General features: G+C 46.4%; 1 protein-coding gene across 1 annotated transcript; it reads right to left on the reverse strand.

The window, feature by feature from the left end:
- Nucleotides 1-5,601: 5,601 nt before the first annotated feature.
- LOC102398287 (histone-lysine N-methyltransferase PRDM9-like) lies at nucleotides 5,602-22,984 on the reverse strand. Its single transcript, XM_044938418.2, is given in 12 exon segments — nucleotides 5,602-6,060; nucleotides 6,224-6,400; nucleotides 6,402-6,657; nucleotides 8,341-8,534; nucleotides 13,066-13,133; nucleotides 13,650-13,921; nucleotides 14,138-14,239; nucleotides 15,067-15,223; nucleotides 17,168-17,217; nucleotides 21,693-21,800; nucleotides 22,107-22,230; nucleotides 22,916-22,984. Coding segments are annotated over 12 exon segments (1,851 nt in total). The 3' UTR covers nucleotides 5,602-5,786.
- Nucleotides 22,985-23,529: the final 545 nt, after the last annotated feature.

The raw sequence follows: 23,529 nt of genomic DNA on the forward strand, positions 1-23,529 counted from the left end.
GGTTTGTTTGCTACAGGGATACTGTCCATACATAATGGCCTACTTCAGGAAACCCTGCCCCTCTGGCTTTGTTTAGGACCTGTCCACCTGTGGATGGCTACAGGAAGGGAGAAAGTAACACATCTCCTCCCTAGGCTGGCCATTCCAGGAGATATTTGCCAGATTAATGGCCTTTTTACTTTATTTCCTCACCTTCTCAGCTCTGTGTTCTATAAAAGACACTGGCAACCGGACCCTGACAAGATGGTTTCTTTGAGCTGTTAGTCTGCTATCTTCTCAATCTGCCAGCTTTCCAAGTAAAGTCGTATTTCTTGCCTCAGCACCTCGCCTCTGGTTTATTGGCCTGTTGTGAGGCATGCAGAGCAAGCTTGGACTTGATAACAATCACACATGCTTTGCAGTCAAAAAATCAAAGCATAAAATGGAAGCAATATTGTAACAAATTCAATAAAGACTCTGAAAATGAACCATATCAAAAAGATCTGAAACCAAAAGGAAGTCAGTGGTTGTCTGAACTATTTAAAAAGGAGTTAGTGCCCCTCTTGCCCATACCCCAGAAGCCACACTGGACAGTTAGGCCCTGTCCACTCAGGACACCCTCTCCGGACCCCAGGTGGATGTGCTCTGCCCCAGTGCCCACCTGGGTCTCAGGAGATAGATGAGACACAACCTAGGGGGTCTTTTCTCTGGTCCAGGGGAGCATCACACCAACCGCCCTGTCTCCCTGCCCATAACAAATAAGGAGTGTTGTTGGCACCTGGGCGAGTGATGCTGTGGGCACCTGGACAGCCTTTTCCCTGTGAGAGTTGATGTGAAGACAACACAGAAGAGAACCAGCCAAGAAGGATCCAGTCAGAAGTAAAGCCCTCTTTACAGGGACACTGTGAGACCCAAGCACTCACTCTGCCCACCCTGCTCCAACTTCTGGGAACTGGCCTTTGTCATTCTCTGGGCAGGAGGTGGAAAGGGCAACCTGGGCCTCTCTTCAACCTCCTGAGACCAAGGTGGGCACTAGGGGCAGCAGCACCTCCACCTGGAGTCCAGAGAGAGTGTCCTGAATGCACAGGGCCTAACCGTTCAGTGAGGCCGGCCCTTGTCCACAGTGCACTGACCTGCGGCAGGGTCTCAGGTCCCTGGCATCCAGCTCACCCATCGCCAACCCCAGCTTGGTGTCTTGGGAGCACCTCGCTGGCAGGCACCCAGGAGGTGAAAGCTGCATGCCCAGCGAGAAGGAGGAGAAGCCGGTGGGGCAGGGGTCCAGCATGGAGTGTCCAAGGCCCCTCTGCTCTCCCAAGAACACCCAGCCCTGCCTGCCATGGCCTTTCTCTTCTTCAGTATGTGTGGCTGATGTTGCCAAACACCTTCCTCTGGAAGAGAAGGCTCTGTGACCGTGGAAGGGGTGGAGGTGAGGAGGCGCTGTAACCCTAATCCCAGGAAGCTTCAGGACAAACTTCCCTGAGCCCTGAACGTACTGCTTGTTAAATCTGTACCAACTGAAGCCGAGATCCAGGCAAATTCTCTGTGAAAACACTTACCATGTCGAGCAAGAGAAACAACTGAGGTCAAGATCTGGGCAGGTTCTCTGTGGAAACACGTTTCGTTTCCAACAAGAGAACAAACCGAGGCCGAGGTCTGGGCAGATTCTCTGTGGAAACAGTTTTCACGTCCAAAAAGAGAACCAACTAGGCCAAGATACAGGCAGGTTTCTATGAAACACTTTTTGTTTCCAACAAGAGGACCAACTGAGGCTGAGATCCAGGCAGGTTCTCTGTGGAAACACCTTTCTTTCCAAAAAGAGAGGATTTAACCCACAGCCGAACCCTGAGACGTGGGACAGGCTGTTACTTAGAGAATGCAGGGAAGGTGTTTGAGAGGCTTCTTCTCAGGCGGCTACCCTGAGGCCCCTGGAGTTACTGGACCTAGAGGCGGAGCACTCACGCTTGTCTCCTCACTGCAGACCAGACAATGCCCCCAACTTCACAGTCCTGCTCCCCCGCCTCCCTGAGCTCAACAGAACCCCCCCCCCCCCCAATCACAAGGCCAAAGCGCAGTCTTCTTGGTGAGCAGAGCAGAGGCCGGTGGGAAGGTAGGTGGAGGCTGAAAGCTTTTGTAGAAGAAAAACACACACGTGTGTTACCACATGTGGTGGCCAGATGCTTCAGTAATTGGTGTTCCCTACACATTTATGGGTGGGTTTTAGTTTCTGTATTTTCTAATTTTTTTTTAAACAGCTGCATGTTATGAGAAAATTTTTGCAATCAACCACGAGAACTTGCAAAATAAGATCTTTGTTTTTTTTCTTTCCCTAAAATGTTGCAGTTTTCTATGGTGACAGATGAACAGCCTCCTGCCTTTGAATATTCATTTAATTGGCTGTGCTGGGTCTTTTCAGTTGTGGCATGTGGGATCTAGTGCCCTGACCAGGGATTGAACCTGGCCCCACTGTGTTGGGAGCGCAGAGTCTTAGCCTCTGGACCAGCAGGGAATGCTGCAACCTCCTACTTAAAAAAAGATTATTTGTTTACTTTTGGCTGTGCTGGGTCTTCGCTGCCGTGCGGGCTTTTCTCTGGTTGTAGGGCATGGGGGCTGCTCTCTCGTTTCTGTGCGTAACTTCTCACTGTGGTGGCTGTTCTGGTTGGAAGCACAGGCCCTGGGCACTTGGACTGCAGTAGCTGTGCATGGGCTTAGTTGCTCCATGGCACGTGGGGTCTTCCCAGATCAGGGATTGAACCCATGTCTCCTGCATTGGCAGGTGGATTCTTAACCACAGCACCACCAAGGAAGTCATTCCCCTTCCCATTTTCTGCCAACATCCCACTTTAAAAAAAGACAAAATAATCTGTTTAGTAAGTTTTCAGGAGTCTGAGCTCTGAGGTCAGCGTCTGTGGCGTCATTCTCCCAAAGGCATCTTGGTTTCAGATACTGGCTGGGCTCATGAGTCTGGCGACCAGGGTAGGTCTGATGGCTGAAGACAGGCTTGGCCTCTGGAGCTCTGCCCTCACCGACCCACCCAGGGTCCAGAGCCCTGGCAGCCAAGCAGAGCCACATGCAGGCGGGGCTGGTACAGCTGTGGGGCCGCTGTCAGGGTGGAGCATGAGGCAGGCAGCTGGCTGTCCTGTCCCCGCGACTGCTGCACTCCTATGTGCCCGTGCAGGGCAGTCACGGTGTCAGGTGAGGCCTGGCCACCGTCGTGGGGACAGGATGGGACCTCAGACAGCTCACATCCCCACTCCCCATCCCCCAGCTCCGCTTCAGATTGTGGCTTGTGGCTGCTGGCAGCTCCCTGGGCTGGGAGGCTGTGTAAAGCACTAGCCCCCTTGCTCAAGGTCAGCTGAGACCCTCAGGTCTGGGGTCAGATACCATCCCTGCCGCCGTGCAGGTCGTCCCACTTCTGTGAGGGAGGGCCTGTGCAGGGCTGTGGGTGATAGGGGGCTTGGGGGTGTTGTGGGCTGGCCCAGGAGCCAGCTTTTTGGGGCAGGAGAGGGGAGCAGAGGGGAGGGGAGGGAGAAGCTTTGAATTGGTCAGGCTTCCAGGGGATTCCAGGCCCAGCCCTGGTGGGAGGTGCAGGTGAGAAGCCCCTGCAAGTTTCTGGGTCCCCACCATTTTTCAGTTGATGCCCATCTGCCTGCACCACCCCTAACTCTCCCTCCTGTGGCCCCTGCCTCAAGCCACAGAAGATGGGGAGTTTACGTGGCTTCCCTTCCTGTAGGGAAACCAAACCACAGACAAACACGTTCTTTAAAAAAGTATGAAAGAAAAGAGAAAATAACAGTGGGTGGTTATTACTGACACGGTTCATGTAGAGATGCTTCGGAAGCCTGGCACAGGGAGGGAACTGAGGGCCATTGCCCCCAGCCCTGGAGTTTGCACCGCCCTGTGGCCCACTTTCCCCTTGGTGTCTTCTGGTGACCAGGTGGACTTCAGCCTCCTGAACCCCTTCTAGAAGGATCAGGACAGGGCAGAGGTTATTCACAGAGGGGAGGGTGTGGTCGACTCTTGAGAACACCATTGGCTCCACTCTGTGTCGGAGCTCAGTTCTGGGTCTAAGCAAGCGTGGCTTCCTGGTGCGGTCCCCAACTTCACTCACCAGGGGAGGCCTTTGTGTCTATCTTGTCCCCACGTGCTGCCTGGTCACCCCGGGACCCGTGCTGTGTGTATCTGCTCTGCTCACAGCACACTCCGTGGCCCATCAGACCTCACTCATAAAAAAGGTAAGTGTAAGGATGAGCTTTTCTGTAGTTAAGAATTTCAAGGTCGAGGCAGCATTGACCAGAGCATGTGGGGACAGATACGAGGCTGTGCATTAGAGAAGCCACAGTATGGGCTTCGAGGACCCTCTGTGTGGGTGGTGGGATGGGGCCAGACAGGGATTTTCTGAACATGTGGCTCCAGGCTCTTTTTTCAGCAGGGTGGATGACTGTCAGCATTGCCTGTCTGTGGAGGGGCTCTGGGGCTGCCCAGCTCAGCAGGAACAGAAGTGGTGGGAAGGGAGGTCGCCCTCCCTTAGCACCCCTGACCTCACACTCCCCATCAGGGCAGTCGAGTGCCTAAACGGCCCCTTCCCTGTCTAACTCTGAAGACCTGGAAGGTGTGGGGGCTGAAGGACACACAGGAAACAAAATTCTGTAAAGCAATTATCCTTCACTTAAAAGATAAAAAGAGATTAAAGAAAAAAGCACAAAGAACAGCAAAAGCGGGGCTTGCATTCTCATCAGCCTCTGCCAGGTTCCGCCTGTGCTTATGCATCAGACTAAAATGCTGCTGCCTCTACTGTGTATCACAGACGAGAATAGAGACACAGAGAGGTTGAGCATCTTGCCCCAGGTCACACAGCCGCTGAGTGCAGGGCTGAGAACTGGATCCCTGTGGTCAAATCTGGAGTCCAGGTGCTGTGATGACCCTGAGGGAGTGGCAAAGACCAGATGGCCCAGGCTGAGCCAGGCACACACACATGCCCACACTCACGTGCCTGAGGCCTTCACTTTGAGGCTACAGAAGTCAGAGGAATCCAGAGGGCAACCAGGAGACACCAAAGGAGAGTTGAGGTCCATAAGGAGGAGAGGCCACACTTCCCAGGAGGCCGGGGAATTCTCTTCCCTGGTGATTCTGTCTCAAACCCTAGATTCCTCTCCCTGAACCCAGGAACTGACTGTCCAATGCCTAACTGAGCTGGCTCCAGAATTATGCCTTCCCAGGGGTTCAGCTACCACTGGACCCCACTGCACTCAGTAATAAGGGGGTGATAAGTACGTAGTCTGGGCTTCAGATTTCTTTGGAGACAAAAATTATCAGAAGAGGAGTACAAAAAACCATGAAGGCAATTGGCATGAACATCTCCAGAACACCTAAGAAACCCTCTGCTCTTTATCTACCTCCTCTCCTATCATGAAAGTGTCATAAAGTGAAACTGTCAAAAAGGTCTATTTAATCAAGTAATTCTGTGCTTATCACACTCTTTCCTTAAAATATTTATTTATGTATTTATTTTTTCGGCTGCGCTGTGTCTTAGTTGCAGCATGTGGGAGCTAGTTCCCCAATCAGGTAGTGAGCATGGGTCTCTGCAATGGATTCTTGGCCACTGGACCACCTGGGAAGTCTCTCCTCATACACTTGGGGACTGTAATGGGTCACAGACCTCCTCTGAGGCCCCCTTAGAGCTGAGGCATGGGGTGGCTGCAGTAATCCTCCTGTGCTAAGATGTGGTTTGTTTGTCATGACTCACTCACACTCTCTGCAAACATAGGGCTGCTCCCCTGTGTGTGTCCTCTGGTGTGTGATGAGATTTATCACTGAAGCTTCGCCCACACTCCCTGCAAACATAGGGCTTCACCCCTCTGTGTCCTCTGGTGCATGATTAGGAGGGACTTCTGACTGAAGCTTCGCCCACACTCCCCGCAAACATAGGGCTTCTCCCCTGTGTGTGTCCTCTGGTGTCTGATGAGACTTGACTTCTGACTGAAGCTTCACCCACACACCCTGCAAACATAGAGCTTCTCCCCTGTGCGTGTCCTCTGGTGTCTGATGAGATGGGACTTCTGACTGAAGCCTTGCCCACACTCCCTGCAAACACAGGGCTTCTCCCCTGTGTGTGTCCTCTGGTGCATGACGAGGAGGGACTTCTGACTGAAGCTTCACCCACACTCCCTGCAAACATAGGGCTTCTGCCCTGTGTGTTCTCTCGTGTGTGATGAGACTTGACTAAACCTTGGAGCTTTGCCCACACTCTCCGTACTTGACTTCTATAATCCCTGAGACCCCTGCCCCCATAAATAATTTGCCTGTGTCCTCTGGATTCAGTCTCTGGCTTGTGCTGGGCTCTTCTGTGATTCTCTTATGTACCCCAGAAGCCCCCATTTGTCTTCTGGGTGAATAGGAGGAGGCCCTTGAAATCCTCTTCAGCCTTGCTTTTCAGCAAAGGTTGGAGCCTGTCCTTGGCCTTGCAACCCTCAGGTTTGTCACTTGGGCTGTGTGGATTGGAATATCGCTGCTGCTGATTTTGACTGCCTGGGCAGGGATCCTCTGGTTGGAGGTGGTCTCTTGCAGATGGTCTCAGGAGGGTCTGAGAAGGGTGATTGCGTTGGACGTGTTGGCTGAGGAATTTCTGACTGGAGAAGGCCAGAGAGCAGGAGGCACATGGGTGGCTCTTGGGCTTCGGTTCTGCTGAAAGAGGAAGCTTTTGGTCAGGTAGCGGGTTTGCCACGGTAAGGCCGCCCCACTGATCATCTAGGTGTTGATGGTGCACGATTTGTCTCCCATCAAGTGTGTCTTTACAGTCCACGTCTCCATTCCATTCTTATTCTCTATGTCTACAGAAATCCAGGAAGCTTGTGTCAAGGGCCTTTTCTACATATCACCCAGACTAGGGACCTTCCAGCAGCATCAGAGGCAGTGTCTCTCCTGATAGAGGTGGATCTACAGGGACCGTTCCCTGCGTGTAAGTATCTGAAAAGTCATGTCACAGTTGCCACAGGTATTTTACTCTACTGAGAGAGAAGACTTGATGACTTAGGTGGAATCTTCCTGATCGGCTCCCTGTGAGGGGAAAGGGTCTATTAAGTTAAGGGCACCTGGCCTGGAGCTCTCTGCATGTGGGAGGCAGCACAGGGGGTGGTTAGAGCAGGTTTGAGTAAAGCTGAATTTATGGCTCCTTGTTCAAAGAGAAGCCTTTGTGTCAATCTCTGCAGGAAGTGGGTTTCAGACTGCAGGAGACCAAGAGGCCCAGGTCCTACTGACTACAGGTCTCTGGCTCCTGCTGGCCCAATTGGTTCATAAATTGCTCCTCTTTCAGTTTTCCATAAATCATAAAATAAAGGCATGTCCTTTCTCAAGCCTCACCAGTATTCATAGCTCATTTATTTCATTCAGTCTTACTGCATTTAACATGCACTAGGAAGTCCTGTTTAAAAATACATCTCCAGCTAGACTCCTCACACCCTCACTCCCGAGCATCTTTATCCAGCCCACTCTCCCCTCATGTCTGGCAGTGAACTGACCTATGAGCGGAATCCCCACTGCTATCTCTTCCCAAAAGTGAACGAAAGCATTGTCTTAGCACAGAGAACATGCCACTTGCAGCTGAAAGCCACATGGTTGTTCTGTGTTACCCAGGAAGACCCATGGGGCGTGCACCTGGACACAGGCCCTGAGGCTTCTGCGTCCCGTCCAGCCTCCTTCCTCTCCCTCTGTGCTTCCTCCTGCCACCACTGGCATGGCCTCTATTCCTGGCCCTGGGGCTGCAGCACTGGCTGCTCCCCTGCCTGGAATCCTTTCCCACAGGTGTTATCTCTGCAGAGACCCTGCCCACCATCCTGCAGCACACCCCACCCTCTGCTCACGCTGATTGGAGGCACTTTTCCTCCACTGGTTTTCCTCAGAGCACCAGCCCCCATCTGGTATGAAGTCCATGCTGCCCCAGGGCAGTGGTTCTGTCTCTTTCAGTGGGTGGAGCCCTGTCTGGCACAGAGTATAAACTCACATGACAACAAACTGATACAGTAACAGAATGCAAATCGCTGTACATGTGTCGCTTAGAAATGTGGAGGAAATGAGGAAGAAACAGGTAAAGGTGAGAGAGCTGGTAGGTGCTAGAAAACTTGCTTTTTGCTTCTAAGCCTTTCAGCAGAAGGTGATGTTACATATTTTTCTGCATGAAATATTGAAAATTAGAACTAACATTTTTAATATACATTTTTTCCCTAATAGTCATATGAAATGAATCAAATTCTGAGGCATTTTAATGACGACATGACTGACTTTGGACTGGATTGTACTCTGCTTTGGAATCGGACCAGAGAGGCTCCCCAGGATGGGGTGGGGCGTTGGAAGAGGGGTGGCGCTCACCTCTCCCGGCCGTGAGCTTGTTCTTCCCCCTGCTGTCCCGCTTGATGCTGAGGTCCCAGCCATACTCGTCCCCATACCAGATCAGCAGCTCACAGCCCGGCCTGACCACCTGGCAGGTTCGGTAGAAGATCTGCCCTTGATACTGCAAGGCCACCAGGTTCTGCTCGTCGTCGTCCCGGGCACAGTTCACATACCTGGGGTCAAGGCCAGAAAGGGAAAGAAACCTCAGGTGATGAGTCCCCTCCACTGTCGGGCCATGCCCAGCTCCTTGCCTTCAGGCTCTGAGGCTGCCATGGCTCCCATCGCCCCTCATGGGGACCTTCTGTTCACACCTTCGACCAGGCCGTGTGAATTCCTATTTCCAGATCCTGTTTCTGGTCCTCTTCCTGGCTGGAATGCTTTTCTCTCCTTACCTAATTAGCCATTTTATAGAGCCCAGTTCCAGACTCATCTCCACCTGGACTGTCCATGAGGCTGGTGACCTCCAGCTCCTCTAAACTCTGAATTAAGTTCTCTTTCATTCCACAGGACTTGGTGCTCCTCTGCTAGCATGCAGCCCTCAGCACTCACCCCAGCCTGCCTTTTCTCCCAAGGCTTTCCTCCAATCTCCCCACGTTTATCCAGGGCCATATTTGCTTGCCCACCCCCTCTCATGAAAACTTGGAGAGTGCTCTGACATAGCTTGAGACCCATAACAGTGATAGTTTATTCACTTTCTGCCTGCCCTGATGAAAGGAGGGGCCCTCAGAGAATGGCCCTGCTCATGGACATCCTGGCCCCCATTCCTTCCCAGGCCTCAGGGCCCACTTCTCACTGAAATGGAGCCTGGGGAGGTTGTTGAGCACATGGACTCAAGGCCTCCCATGTTAGGTTATCCTGGTGCTGTGCAGTTACTCAAAAATAGGAAATTAAGGTTACTGTTCCTAAAATCAATTGGTTAATGTCTGTCTGCAGTTGTTCTCCAAAACATGGGTTGGGTGACCTGCTTCAGTAATGAAGTTCACTGTCTAAACTGGAACACAAAATGCTTGGTAAGTGTCAGTTAAGTCAGTTAAAGTATCCCGATGTCCAAGGAGAGGTGGCTGCGCGAGCACAGAGAGCCAAGAGGAGCTACTCCACGTACAAGGTCAGGAGGGGCGGCTGTGAGGAGATACCCCATGTCCAAGGTAAAAGAAACCCAGGTAAGATTCTAGGTGCTGCAAGAGGCATCAGAGGGCAGACACATAAACCATAATCACAGAAATCGAGTCAATCTAATCACATGGGTCACAGCCTCGTCTAACTCAATCAAACTAAGCCATGCTGTTGTGGGGCCACCCAAGATGGGTGGGTCATGGTGGAGAGGTCTGACAGAATGTGGTCCACTGGAGAAGGGAATGGCAAAACACTTCAGTATTCTTGCCTTGAGAACCCCATGAACAGTATGAAAAGGAAAAATGATAGGATACTCAAAGAGGAACTCCCCAGATCAGTAGGTACCCAATAGGCTACTGGAGATCAGTGGAGAAATAACTCCACAAAGAATGAAGGGATGGAGCCAAAGCAAAAACAATACCCAGTTGTGGATGTGACTGGTGATAGAAGCAAGGTCCAATGTTGTAAAGAGCAATATTGCATAGGAACCTGGATTGTTAGGTCCATGAATCAAGGCAAATGGGAAGTGGTCAAACAGGAGATGGCAAGAGTGAACGTCAATATTCTAGGAATCAGCGAACTAAAATGGACTGGAATGGGTGAATTTAACTCAGATGACCATTATATCTACTACTGCGGGCAGGAATCCCTTAGAAGAAATGGAGTAGCCATCATGGTCAACAAAAGAGTCCAAAATACAGTACTTGGATGCAATCTCAAAAAAAAAAAAAAAAAATTAAATAAATCCCCCAAACCAGAATGATCTCTGTTCGTTTCCAAGGCAAACCATTCAATATCACAGTAATCCAAGTCTATGCCCCAACCAGTAATGTTGAAGAAGCTGAAGTTGAACGGTTCTATGAAGACCTACAAGACCTTTTAGAACTAACACCCCAAAAAGATGTCCTTTTCATTATAGGGGACTGGAATGCAAAAGTAGTAAGTCAAGAAACACCTGGAGTAACAGGCAAATTTGGCCTTGGAATAAGGAATGAAGTAGGGCAAAGGCTAATAAAGTTTTTCCAAGAGAGTGCATTGGTCATAGCAAACACCCTCTTCCAACAACACAAGAGAAGACTCTACACATGGACATCACCGGATGGCCAACACTGAAATCAGATTGATTATATTCTTTGCAGTCAAATATGGAGAAGCTCTATACAGTCAGCAAAAACAAGACCAGGAGCAGACTGTGGCTCAGATCATGAACTACTTATTGCCAAATTCAGACTTAAATTGAATAAAGAAGGGAAAACAATTAGACCATTCAAGTATGACCTAAATCAAATTCCTTATGATTATAGTGGAAGTTAGAAATAGATTTAAGGGCCTATATCTGATAGATAGAGTGCCTGATGAACTATGGATGGAGGGTCATGACATTGTACAGGAGACAGGGATCAAGACCATCCCCATGGAAAAGAAATGCAAAAAAGCAATATGGCTGTCTGGGGAGGCCTTACAAATAGCTGTGAAGAGAAGAGAAGCAAAAAGCAAAAGAGAAAAGGAAAGATATAAGCATCTGAATGCAGAGTTCCAAAGAATAGCAAGGAGAGATAAGAAAACCTTCCTCAGTGATCAATGCAAAGACATAGAGGAAAACAACAGAATGGGAAAGACTAGAGATCTCTTCAAGAAAATTAGAGATACCAAGGGAACATTTCATGCAAAGATGGGCTCGATAAAAGACAGAAATGGTATGGACCTAACAGAAGCAGAAGATATCAAGAAGAGGTGGCAAGAATACACAGAAGAACTGTACAAAAAAGATCTTCACGACCCAGATAATCACGATGGTGTGATCACTCACCTATAGCCAGACATCCTGGAATGCGAAGTCAAGTAGGCCTTAGAAAGCATCACTATGAACAAAGCTAGTAGAGGTGATGGAATTCCAGTTGAGCTATTTCAAATCCTGGAAGATGATGCTGTGAAGTACTGCATTCAATATGCCAGCAAATTTGGAAAACTCAGCAGTGGCCCCAGGACTGGAAAAGGTCAGTTTTCATTCCAATCCCAAAGAAAGGCAATGTCAAAGAATGCTCAAACAACTGCACAATTGCACTCATCTCACATGCTAGTAAAGTAATGCTCAAAATTCTCCAAGCCAGGCTTCAGCAATATGTGAACCATGAACTTCCAGATGTTCAAACTGGTGTTAGAAAGGGCAGAGGAACCAGAGATCAAATTGGCAATATCTGCTGGATCATGGAAAAATGATGAGAGTTCCAGAAAAACATCTATTTCTGCTTTATTGACTATGCCAAAGCCTTTGACTGTGTGGATCACAATAAACTGTGGAAAATTCTGAAAGAGATGGGAATACCAGACCACCTGACCTGCCTCTTGAGAAACTTCTATGCAGGTCAGGAAGCAACAGTTAGAACTGGACATGGAACAACAGACTGGTTCCAAATAAGAAAAGGAGTATGTCAAGGCTGTGTGTTGTCACCCTGCTTATTTAACTTCTATGCAGAGTACACCATGAGAAACGCTGGGCTGGAAGAAGCACAAGCTGGAATCAAGTGTGCTGGGAGAAATATGAATAACCTCAGATATGCAGATGACACCACCCTTATGGCAGAAAGTGAAGAGGAACTAAAGAGCCTCTTGATGAAAGTGCAAGACGAGAGTGAAAAAGTTGGCTTAAAGCTGAACATTCAGAAAATGAAGATCATGGCATCTGGTCCCATCACTTCATGGGAAATAGATCGGGAAACAGTGGAAACAGTGTCAGAGTTTATGTTTTTGGGCTCCAAAATCACTGCAGATGGTGATTGCAGCCATGAAATTAAAAGACGCTTACTCCTTGGAAGGAAAGTTATGACCAACTAGATAGCATATTCAAAAGCAGAGACATTATTTTGCCAACAAAGGTCTGTCTAGTCAAGGCTATGATTTTTCCATGGTCATGTATGGATGTGAGAGTTGGACTGTGAAGAAAGCTGAGTGCCGAAGAATTGGTGCTTTTGAACTGTGGTGTTGGAGAAGACTCTTGAGAGTCCCTTGGACTGCAAGGAGATCCAACTAGTCCATTCTAAAGGAGATTAGTCCTGGGTGTTCATTGGAAGGACTGATGCTGAAGCTGAAAATCCAATACTTTGGCCACCTCATGTGAAGATTTGATTCATTGGAAAAGAGTCTGATTCTGGGAGGGATTGGAGGCAGGAGGAGAAGGGGATGACAGAGGATGAGATGGCTGGATGGCATCACTGACTGGATGGACATGAGTTTGGGTGAACTCCGGGAGTTGGTGATGGACAGGGAAGCCTGGCGTGCTGCAATGAAGTCACAAAGGGTCAGACAAGACTGAGCGACTGAACTGAACTGAACTGAAAGTGTCCCTGGTGAATCTAGACTCCTAAAGTTGTTTTCATGTACCACAGTTTTGTTCAGCATGTAGACTTGTATTTTGATGTCACATGCTATATTTTTATTTTTTTCTGATGTCTTTTGAAATGAAAGAGCATGATATGAATGGAAAAGAGGTAAGAAGATGTGAAAGCTGTTGAGGTAGCCAGGTTGAGAAGGAAAGGGGTGTGGGCTTGAGGGAGGAGCGACATCTATACACTGCAGACTCACTGCACTCACCTCATCCAGTTGGCCAAAGACATGTCCTTTCCATCCACATACTCATAGCGGTTTCTCCCTTTGGTGATCTGAGTGTCAGAAAAAGAGTTTCAAGCTTTCTTCTCTCTTTTATTTTTTTGGTAGGAAGTAATAGAAGAACTATTTTCCTCTGCTGTCATTGGTGCTCTTCGGCCTGCATAGATTCAACTGCCAGTCAGACCACATGGTAAGCTTCTTAATCATTCCAAGTAGGAAAGGGCTCCACAAGGGAGGAGTCACATCTGTGTGCCTGTACCACTGTCTCCCACCTCTCCTCTGACCTGTGGATGGAAGTCCTGCGTGTGTGTACCACGGTGTTCCCACCTCTCCTCTGACCTTTACATGGAAGTGCGGTGTGTGTACCACGGTGTTCCCACCTCTCCTCTGACCTTTGGATGGAAGGCCTGTGTTCATGCCCGGTGCACACAGTACACAGGGCTGACTGTGTCATTGCCGACTGTGTCATCACCATTGGTGTCCTCCCATGTAGACATGAAGTACCCCCCACCCTCACCACCCACAAGTGATTAGAGGCCAGAGGACAGGGAAATAGGGGTGTTTCTCACCAGCCAGGAGTATCCACTGTGGGCGGCCTCTTTGTCATCTGTAATCTGGCCCTCGTAGGGGCCAAAGTGCAGGCCCAGTGGCAGATCGGATGCCTCGTTCCACACTCCAAGCCCAGCCTCAGGGATGCCCGACAGTCTGATACTTAACCCAGGGGGCAGAGTGAGGGCTGAGCGGTTGGCATGCCCCCTTTCCGCTGCACAGTCCTTTACAAAGGTTGGGGGCCCGTGGGCAGCACAGCTGTCGATGAAGAAGTTCTGACACTCCTCACAATCTGGAGGTGAGAGCAACAGGGATAAGGGGAGGTACAGTGATGTTGCTGGTCGTAAAGACCTTCAGAAAGAACTGGGGCACTCACGGCACGTGGCCTTGATCCTGCACCCCAAGTCATAGAGGAAGGGGATAATTGGGGGACCAAATGGTGAGGTGAGGTTATTGGACCAGGGCCTCATAGCCCCTTCTCCATGAGTGGGCCAGCGGGGTCACTCACAGAGGTAGTTGTCATCCTGGGGCTCGCTGACCTCTTGGTACACAAGGCCCTTTCTTTCTCGTAGACTGTACCTCTTAACTCCAGTCTCCTTTCTTCTGTGTTCTAAGATGGAGAACAGAAGCTAAACAAGGCTGGTGGGGTCTGGAGAGTTAGTCCCTGTTTTATCAGAAAGTATGAGATCTCCTACCTGTCCATCTATACACTTTATTAACATTTTATTACATTTATTTTTCAAGCTTTTACTTTTGTATTTTTATGTTTTAATGTTACATTATTTATTGGCCATGCTACATGTCTTGTGGGATCTTAGTTCCCTGACCAGGAATGGAACCCACACCTCCTGCAGTGGAAGCAGGGAGTCTTAACCACTTAACCACCAGGAAGTCCCTTCTCTATGCTTTGTTTCTTCTCCCTTTAACTACTGGTTCAGGAGACTGAGTCTCCTCACTGACCACAAATGCCCAGTTCAGTGTTAGCTTCCTGTACTTCCCGTTAGTAGGTTTAACTTCTCAACCTTCTTACTTAGGAAATAGTTCACTGACACATGTACTCAGAAAACATACATTGAGGGCACGTGACACATAAGGCATTGAGCAGAGGTCTGGGCATAAACACTAATAAAATGCGGTCCCTATTATCACAGCTCGATTTATTGAACTACTTGTAGGTGTCAGACTTCTGCATTTTTGTAAGGCTTTCAAGCACTGTATGAGTTATGTATCCTTATCTTCACTTTATAGATGAGCATTCAGACCTCAGAAAATGTATAAGATTTTCCCAAGGCCCCAGTGCTAACTTCATGTTTCAGCTCAGTCCAGCTTAAACCCATGCCTACCCAAAGTCCATGCCACACACCTAGGCCATACTTATTAGTTTTTCTATAGTGATGAGAGGAACTAATTAGAGGAACTCCCCAAATTTTCTCTTACCGACTTTTTGTCTGGGTTGCTGTTCTGGGGCCCTTGCTTTTCTGGGAGGGGGCACCGGTTTCTGAGCCTGCTTGGAGCCACTTGTCTTCAGCAATTTTGCTGCTCCCAGCAATTCCTTCAAACTAGATTCCTTACTTAATGGTGCCTTGGACATTCCCTTCCATGTGAGTAAAAGACAACATTCATTTCTTTACTTCTTTAGGACTTTATGAAGTGTTTTCACATGCATGACTTTAGTTAATACTTTGACAGTTCTTGGAAATACCTGATGGATGGGGCGGACACGAACACTGGAGTGTAAAACAAGGACCTAAGTGGGTAGTGAATCAAAGCTAGAATTCATATCTTAAGGTTCTTTCCCTTCAGCTTTCTGCACAAAATTGAGAGCAAGGCAGGGAGACTAGCTGGAGGTCAGAGAAAGAAGAGGTAGGGCTCGTAGAGAAATCCGGGGGGTTTTCTATTAATTAGTGGGCCTTTGATAGATGAGGAAGTGTGGAAAATTACAGAGGGGATAAAACACATCTGGGAAATAAGGTGACAAACCAGTGAGATTGATAAGAGAAAAGACGATTGGCAGAAACACATTTAGACAATAAAGAAAATGAGCTGAAAGTTGCAGGTTGCCATGTCCTCTTAGAGGCAATATTTGGAATTAAAATAGTTGGTCTCATCAATTCTCCTTGAACAAGGCCATATGACTAGCTGGTTCTCCTCAGTTTCCTGATCCATAAATTGGTATACATACTAATTCTTAATGTTATAGTGGACATGAAATTTAATAACATTCAACAAATCATTGTGTGAGCTATTTAATACAGTATGAATGTGAGCGTACACCCCTGCCATCAATTTATCCCCTAACTCCCTCTATATTTGAAGTCTAGCTTACAGATACCCTCTTCAGCATTCTTTGACCTTCCTACTCCTAGATGAATGTTTAAATGTGCAGTCACTCATTCAAAAAACATTCAGGGGGCCCTCAGGGGCTTTGAGCTGGGTCTGGACTTCTGAGAATTAATAGGTATGGGCTAGGCTCTCAAAGCTCATAACACAGGGGCAGGCTAAACAAATGATTCCAAACAGGAGAGTTGCCTAATCAGAGCTCAGAGGAAGGAGTTGTTACTTCCTCCTACAAGAATGAGCATTTGAAATGATGCCCAGATGATGAGTTTCTACTCAAAAGCAGGTAACCTATGTGAAGTCCTTCAGTCATTTTCTTATTTGTTGCTTTTCAGTCATAAACCTGAGGCTTGTCAGGGCTGTGAGTTGCTTCCTCTTATTGGCATGGGAGGCTCTGAGGTAGGGATCCTGTCGCCTTCTTCATCCTGGGCCGTCCTCTCTACACACTGCCCATCATGTTCTTAAGCTTCTTCATCTTGGACAGTCCACTCTACAGACTGCTCAACATGTCCTTCAGCTTCTTCATCTTTCACTGTCCACTCTACAAAGTGCCCAACATGTCCTTAAGCTTCTTCATCCTGGACCGTCCTCTCTTAAAATCTGCCCAGCATGTCCTTAAGCTTCTTCATCTTTGACCACCCACTCTACAAACTGCCCAACATATCCTTAAGCTTCCCTTAGTCAGATGTCGTAGCATATCCCTCCCTAGCACAGCAGGATGAAGTGAGGTTGAAAACATCTCTCAGATGAATGATATAAAGATGTATGAATAAGTTTCATAGAACTATGGAAGTTTTAATCAGTTTGTAAGGGGTTTAGAGAATGTGCTTTGGATTAGATTGCACTACCAGTGATACTGTGATCTCAGGCATATAATCAAATGTATTTTACCTCATTTTTTGGATCTATAATGGTGATAGCTATATACCTACTTATAGGTACTGTAGGATTGTTTTAAGTAAGTTTATTCACATAAAATGCTTTAAAGTCTGAAATATTGTGAAAATAATGTAACAATAGAACAGCCTACTATTGTTGCTGTTCTTACTAAGTATAGAGATGATGATGATATCAGACATTGTGCTAAAGATTCAGGACAGGAAGGCAGGAGTCTCCAGGATCTCTGTGTTTTCTCCTATTCTCATCTGTGACTGGATCCATGAGGAGGATATTTTGGTAACAGGATTTGGGAAATACTCACCTTCTGGTGTTTACTGGGCTCCACTCTGAAGGCCATTGAAAAAGGTTTACCTAAAAAATGAGAATCAGTGTTTTTGTTGATAAATGTTTCCAAACTCTGGGCATTCTAATTAAGGACACATAATTCTGAGCCAGAGAGTGACAAAGACAATGATTACCAAAGGAGGAATGGAAAATTTCTGTATCATCAACTCCTATGCTTCCACTGGGAGCATTACATAATTTTCTTACAATTAAAAAAAAACATGAAACCTCATCTGTGCCTCATCTGATGTTCATAAGTATCTAATAAGTTTACTAGCCTTTCATGACAAAAATACTCAACAATGTAGAAACAGAAGGAAGTGATTGCAATATAATAAAGGTCATATATGAAAAGTCTACCTCTAACATCATAGTCATCAGTGAAAAGCTGAAAATTTCTAAGATCCAGAAAAAAAGGCAAGGATGCCCATTCTCAACATTTCTATTCACCATAATATTAGAAGTCCTAGCCAGGGCATTAGATTAGAAAAGGAAACAAAAGGCTTCCACTTGGAAAGAAAGAAGTAAAATTATGTCTGTTCACAGGGGGCATGATTTTATGTGCAGAAAAATATTTAAAATTCCACACACACAAAAAAACCTGCACAGAGTGTTGCACAGTACAAAATCAACATTCAAATATCTTTCCTTGCATGAACAATGACCATTTAAAAAAGGAAAATAAGAAAACAATCCTATTTATTTTTTATTTTTTTAAAGCTATAGTCTAGAGTGAAAAAAAAATTATTTTTATTTATTTGTTTGTGCCAGGTCTTTGTTGTGGCATTTGGGATCTAGTTCCCTGACCAGGGCCTGAACCCAAGTTCTCTGCATTGGGAGTGTGGAGTCTTAGCCACTTGACAAATAATCTTATTTATAATAGCATTGAAAAGAATGAAGTAATTAGGAGTAAACTTAAGGAGATGAAAGACTTATACATTGAAAACTACAATGTATTGCTGAAAGGAATCTGACATAGTAAATAGATAGCTGTCTCATGTTTATGGATTTAGAGGCTTAATATTATTAAGTTGTTCATACTACTCAAAGCAATTTAAAGATTCAATGCAATTCCTATTAAAATCCCAATGGAAGTTTTTTCAGATATAGAAAATCCATCCTACAGTTAACACGGAATCTCAGAGCACCCCAAATAGGCAAAACAATCTTAGAAAGAACAGCAAAGCTGGAGGCCTCTGATTTCAGAACATATTACAAAGGTACAGTAACCAAAAGAGTATAGTTTTGGCATAAATGTGTGCTTAGTCCCTCAGTCTTCTTGACTCTTTGTGACCTTTTGGATGATAGCCCACCAGGCTCCTCTGTCCAGGGGATTTCTCAGGCAAGAATACTGGAGGGGGTTGCCATTTCCTTCTCCAGGGGATCTTCTTAATCCATGGATTGAACCCACATCTCCTGTGTCTCCTGCATTGAAGGCAGATTCTTCAGCTGCTGAGCCACTGAGGAAGTTGGCTGGCATAAAGACAGATATGTCAATCAATGGAACAAAATAGACAGCCAGAAATAAACTCTTGGATACATGGTCTAATGATCTTCATCAAGGGTGTCAAGATAACGGGGAAAGTTTAATCCCTGTAATGTATGGTGTTGGGGAAACAAAATATCCATATGCAAAATAATGAACATCTTATATCATGAAGTAAAATCAACTCAGAATGGATTAAAGACCTAAATGCAAGATTTGATAAGACTCTTAGAAGAAAACAAGGGTGAAGCTTCATGACATTGAATCAGCAATGATTTCTTAGATGTGGTACCAAGTGCATAAGTATTAGTAACAAAGTAGAAATAGACAAATGAGACTACATTAATCTTAAAACCTCTGTGCAGCAAAGGGCACAGTGAACAGAGTGAAAAGTCCACTTACAGAATGGTAGAAAATATTTGTAAAATATGTATCTGATAAGGGGTTAATAAGCATATACCAATACGAAGGCTACCTATAAGCCAGGAAGAGAACCTGATTGACCATAATGGCACCCTGATATCAAACATCCATGCTCCAACATTGTAAGAAAACAAATTTCTGTGGTTTAAGGCATGCAGTCTGTTTTGTTATGGCAGTCTGAGCTGACTAACACAGTGAGAGAAAGAATTGAATAGACATTTCTCCAAAGAAGATACACAAATGGCCAACAAACATATGAAAAGATGTTCAGTATTACTAATCAATAGGGAAATACAAATTAAAACCACAGTGGAAATTATCTCATACCTTCTGTGATGGGCAATATGAATAAGAAGACAGTAGCAAGTTTGATAAGGATATGGAGAAATTGGAACCCTTATACAATATTGTTGGCAATGTAAAATGTTGCAAGCTTTATAGAAAACAGTATGGAGTTTCCACAGAAAATTAGAACTGCTGTATGATCTAGAAATCCAACTCAAGGGTATATTTCCATAAAAAATTGAAAGTGAGATATTGAATAAATAGTGTGCACAGGTATGGCCATTGCTGCATTATTCCCAGTTGGCAAGATGTATAAGCAATCTAAATGTTCATTGGTGGATAAACAGATAAAGATTATATATAAGATATATCTTATGTCTGTTATATCCACATGCACACATGGGATGTTTTTAAGCCTTAAACAAGAATTCTGTCATATGCTACATTATGGATGGGCCTTGATGATATTATACTAAGTGAAATGAACCAATAAAAAAAGACAAGTATTGCCTGATTCCACTTCTATGAAGTATCTAAATCAATCAAATCCATGAAAACAGAAAATACAATTGTGGTTGCCAAGGGCTATGAGGATGAAGGATTGGAGAATTGTTGCTCAGTGGGTTAGGGCTTCAATCACGCAAGATGGAACATTTCTACAGATTTGTTGTACAGCAGTGTGTATATACGGGAGAAGGCAATGGCACCCCACTCCAGTAACTCTTGCCTGGAAAATCCCATGGACCGAGGAGCCTGGTAGGCTGCAGTCCATGGGGTCGCTAGAGTCAGACACGACTGAGCGACTTCACTTTCACTTTTCACTTTCATGCATTGGAGAAGGAAATGGCAACCCACTCCAGTGTTCTTGCTTGGAGAATCCCAGGGACGGGGGAGCCTGTGGGCTGCCGTCTATGGGGTCGCACAGAGTCGGGGACGACTGAAGCGACTTAGCAGTAGCAGCAGCAGTGTGTATATATATCCCCGGTGGCTCAGCAGTAAAAATTCTGTCTGCAATGCAGGAGATGCAACAGACACAGGTTCGATCCCTGGGTTGGGAAGATAACCTGGAGCAGGAAATGGCAACCCACTCCAGGACTCTTGCCTGGAGAATTCCATGGACAGAGGATCCTGGTGGCTACTGTCCGTGGGTATGCAGAGTCCGACATGACTGAGCGATTAACACTATAGCCACTAACTTTAATGTGTACATAGTTAGCAACAGTGTACCATACACTCAGAAATTGTTAAGAAGGTAAATAAAGATGTGCAGAGGTATGGTGAACCATGGCATATGTATTCCCTACGAAGAATCTCTCTTCATGTGAAAACCTTTGCAGACAACCAAATGTTTGGTTTCCATGTCTCTTATACTAGTTTTAATAACCTAAGGGAGTAGAAGGACTTCCATGGTGGCATGGTGGATGAGAATCTGCCTGCCAGTGCAGAGGGCACAGGTTCGATGGCTGGTCCAGGAAGATTCCACTTTCTGCTGGGCAACTAAGCCTGTGTGTCACAAACTACTGAGCCTGCACGTGCTCTGCAATGAGAAGCCACTCACCGCAACCAGAGAAAGCCCATGCACAGCCACGAAGACCCAGTGCAGCCAAAACTACAAAATTAATTTTTAAAAATCTGGGAGAACAGAAATCCATAGATGGAGAATCAGAGAACTATCTAAATTGTTTTCTCCAGTCTAGGCAGATTAACTCTTCTAAACTGTTTGAGCAGCAGAAGAGGAAGTGAGCTGCTCACTTCTATTGTATAAAGAGTGTACTTCATTTTATTTACCTGATGCTGTCTCTGGTCAGTGAAATATGGGAAAGATCAGGGAGAATAAATAGTTCTCCCAAATCCTTTCCCAGAATTAAAACAAAGAATTAGTTTAACCTTAGGGTAATAAGATCATGTGGTGTTGTTTTATATACATACATAAATAATGTATCTTGACATAATATGTTAATCATTTCCTCTTCTAAGAGATTTAATCCAATAACCTAATTATTATGAGATTAGTATTAAATCTCTTTGGTGAATTTATAGTCTAAGGTTTCTTTAATTGCCTTTCATTAAGAATGTTTAGCAAAAATAATTCTTTTTAAAAAGAATGATAAATTTTAAACATAAAACTTTTGAGAATTACACTGGAAAACCTATACATTCATCTTCATTCAGGCTGATTTCAATATTCAGCCACAACCACTTTGGAATGCTGAAAATTATGTTTTCTTTGCTAATGGCTGAGAAGTAGTTGAGACCTAAGCCCAGGCTGGTTTCAGGAAGACACCTCCAAATCCTCCTGGCCCCTCACCTTGCTGCCTCGGTGTCCATTCTTCATCAGAATCCTCAGTGTCATCTACCTGGGGTTTGATGACCTGCCTGCGGTGATGCATGAAAGCTGGTCGAGTGGCTCTGAAACCTGGAAAAAAACAAAATGTTTGTTCTACCAGGGGGAACAAAGCACAGAAGCAATGGAAAGTGTCACAAAGTCAGGGAAATCAATAAGATGGGCTGGGAGAATCTAGAACAAGGCAAGAGGTGAGCTCTGCACTGCAGGATCAACCTCCATTTGATAGAAAACAATAAAAATTTCCTCCAGGTTAGTCTCCACACAAAAGGGAACTGTGAGCAGATGAAGCCACCTAAGAGAGGGCCAAGTAAACACTGAGGATGAAGACCTGTTTCATGTTTCCCAGGCTCACAGGCACCCAGCACTTCCTGTTACCTATAGTAATCAGTGCTTCATAGTTCCTTTTCACATTCCTATATTGGATTTTTTCCCATTCTCCCATCTCTTCCCATTCTTCCTTGGAGAAGTATATGGAGATGTCTTTGAAAGCATCTTTGGCCTAAGGAAAATAATAGATTTCATCAGTGATTTACTAATCTAAGTCAGACCTTAGAGCTGGGCCTTCTCTCCACCTTTTGTGCAGGGAGTAGCCTGAAGCTCGGATAAAGCAATGGCACCCCACTCCAGTACTCTTGCCTGGAAAATCCCATGGACGGAGGAGCCTGGTAGGCTGCAGTCCATGGGGTCACTAAGAGTTGGACACGACTGAGTGACTTCACTTTCACTTTTCACTTTCATGCGTTGGAGAAGGAAATGGCAACCCACTCCAGTGTTCTTGCCTGCAGAATCCCAGGGACGGGGGAGCCTGGTAAGCTGCCGTCTATGGGGTCGCACAGAGTGGGAAGCGACTTAGCAGCAGCAGCAGCAGCAGCCTGAAGCTACTGGATGGTCTCTGTGAGACAGGCATGCAGACTTTCCTTCCTGCCTGTGTTCTGGTTAACTGAACAAACACTGAGCATTTTCCTAATTCTCCCTGGACACAAAGCAGTTGACAATGCTAATGTCCTGTTTTGTCCCACTCCACCCCACCATCTAAGACAGGACCAGGCATTCCCACCCTGTTACATTCACAGAGAAGTTTACTCAGCTGCCCAGGCAAGCAGGCTGTGGTCCTTCAGGGACCAGTGCTGTGTCCTTCGTATAGAGCTGGCTTAGAGGTGGACTTTGCTGCCTCTGCCTCTCACCGTGGGCTTCCACTCTGTTCTCCCAGCATCTCCCTCAGTGCTCTCCTCTGGAGACCTGTTTGGCCTCATGGCCATGGGACTGCCTCAAAGCCAAGGTGCCTGTGGAAGAAAGGTGCTGAGATAGCCCAGACCACTGTCCAGAGCCTGGTCTGTCTTCCTTGGGTGGAGTGTCCAGGGCAGGATGGTGAGGGGAAAGTTGGGGTAAGAGTATTGGTGGGATGGATGGATCCTGACTAGCTACGACAGACTAGCCTAATGTCAATTAGATTTGGTTTCTTTGGTTCCCCTACAGTTCAGCCCCTCTGAAGAAAGGCCCTGGGAGGGACATGTCTGTGGGTGACAGTGAGTCCTGAGGAGACCTGGAAGCCCCTAACTGCTGGACTGGGGTCAGGCTGAAATCAAGGCTCTGTTCCAGTGCAGGAGAGGAAATATTTCTCCAAGAAGAGTTTTGAGGATCTCCTCCTGGGGACTCAGAAAAATATGGGCATAACGTGGGTTCTACGTCTAAGGGACAAGTTGCTTGACTTGAGGAGATCTGGGTCCCACAGGCAGAAGGAACTGGGGTCCTCAGACAGAGGGGACCGGGGATCTTTTTGCTGATGTAGAATGCGCAG

This window comes from Bubalus bubalis, chromosome 3 (assembly GCF_019923935.1).
Source record: "Bubalus bubalis isolate 160015118507 breed Murrah chromosome 3, NDDB_SH_1, whole genome shotgun sequence".
Lineage (NCBI taxonomy): Eukaryota > Metazoa > Chordata > Mammalia > Artiodactyla > Bovidae > Bubalus > Bubalus bubalis.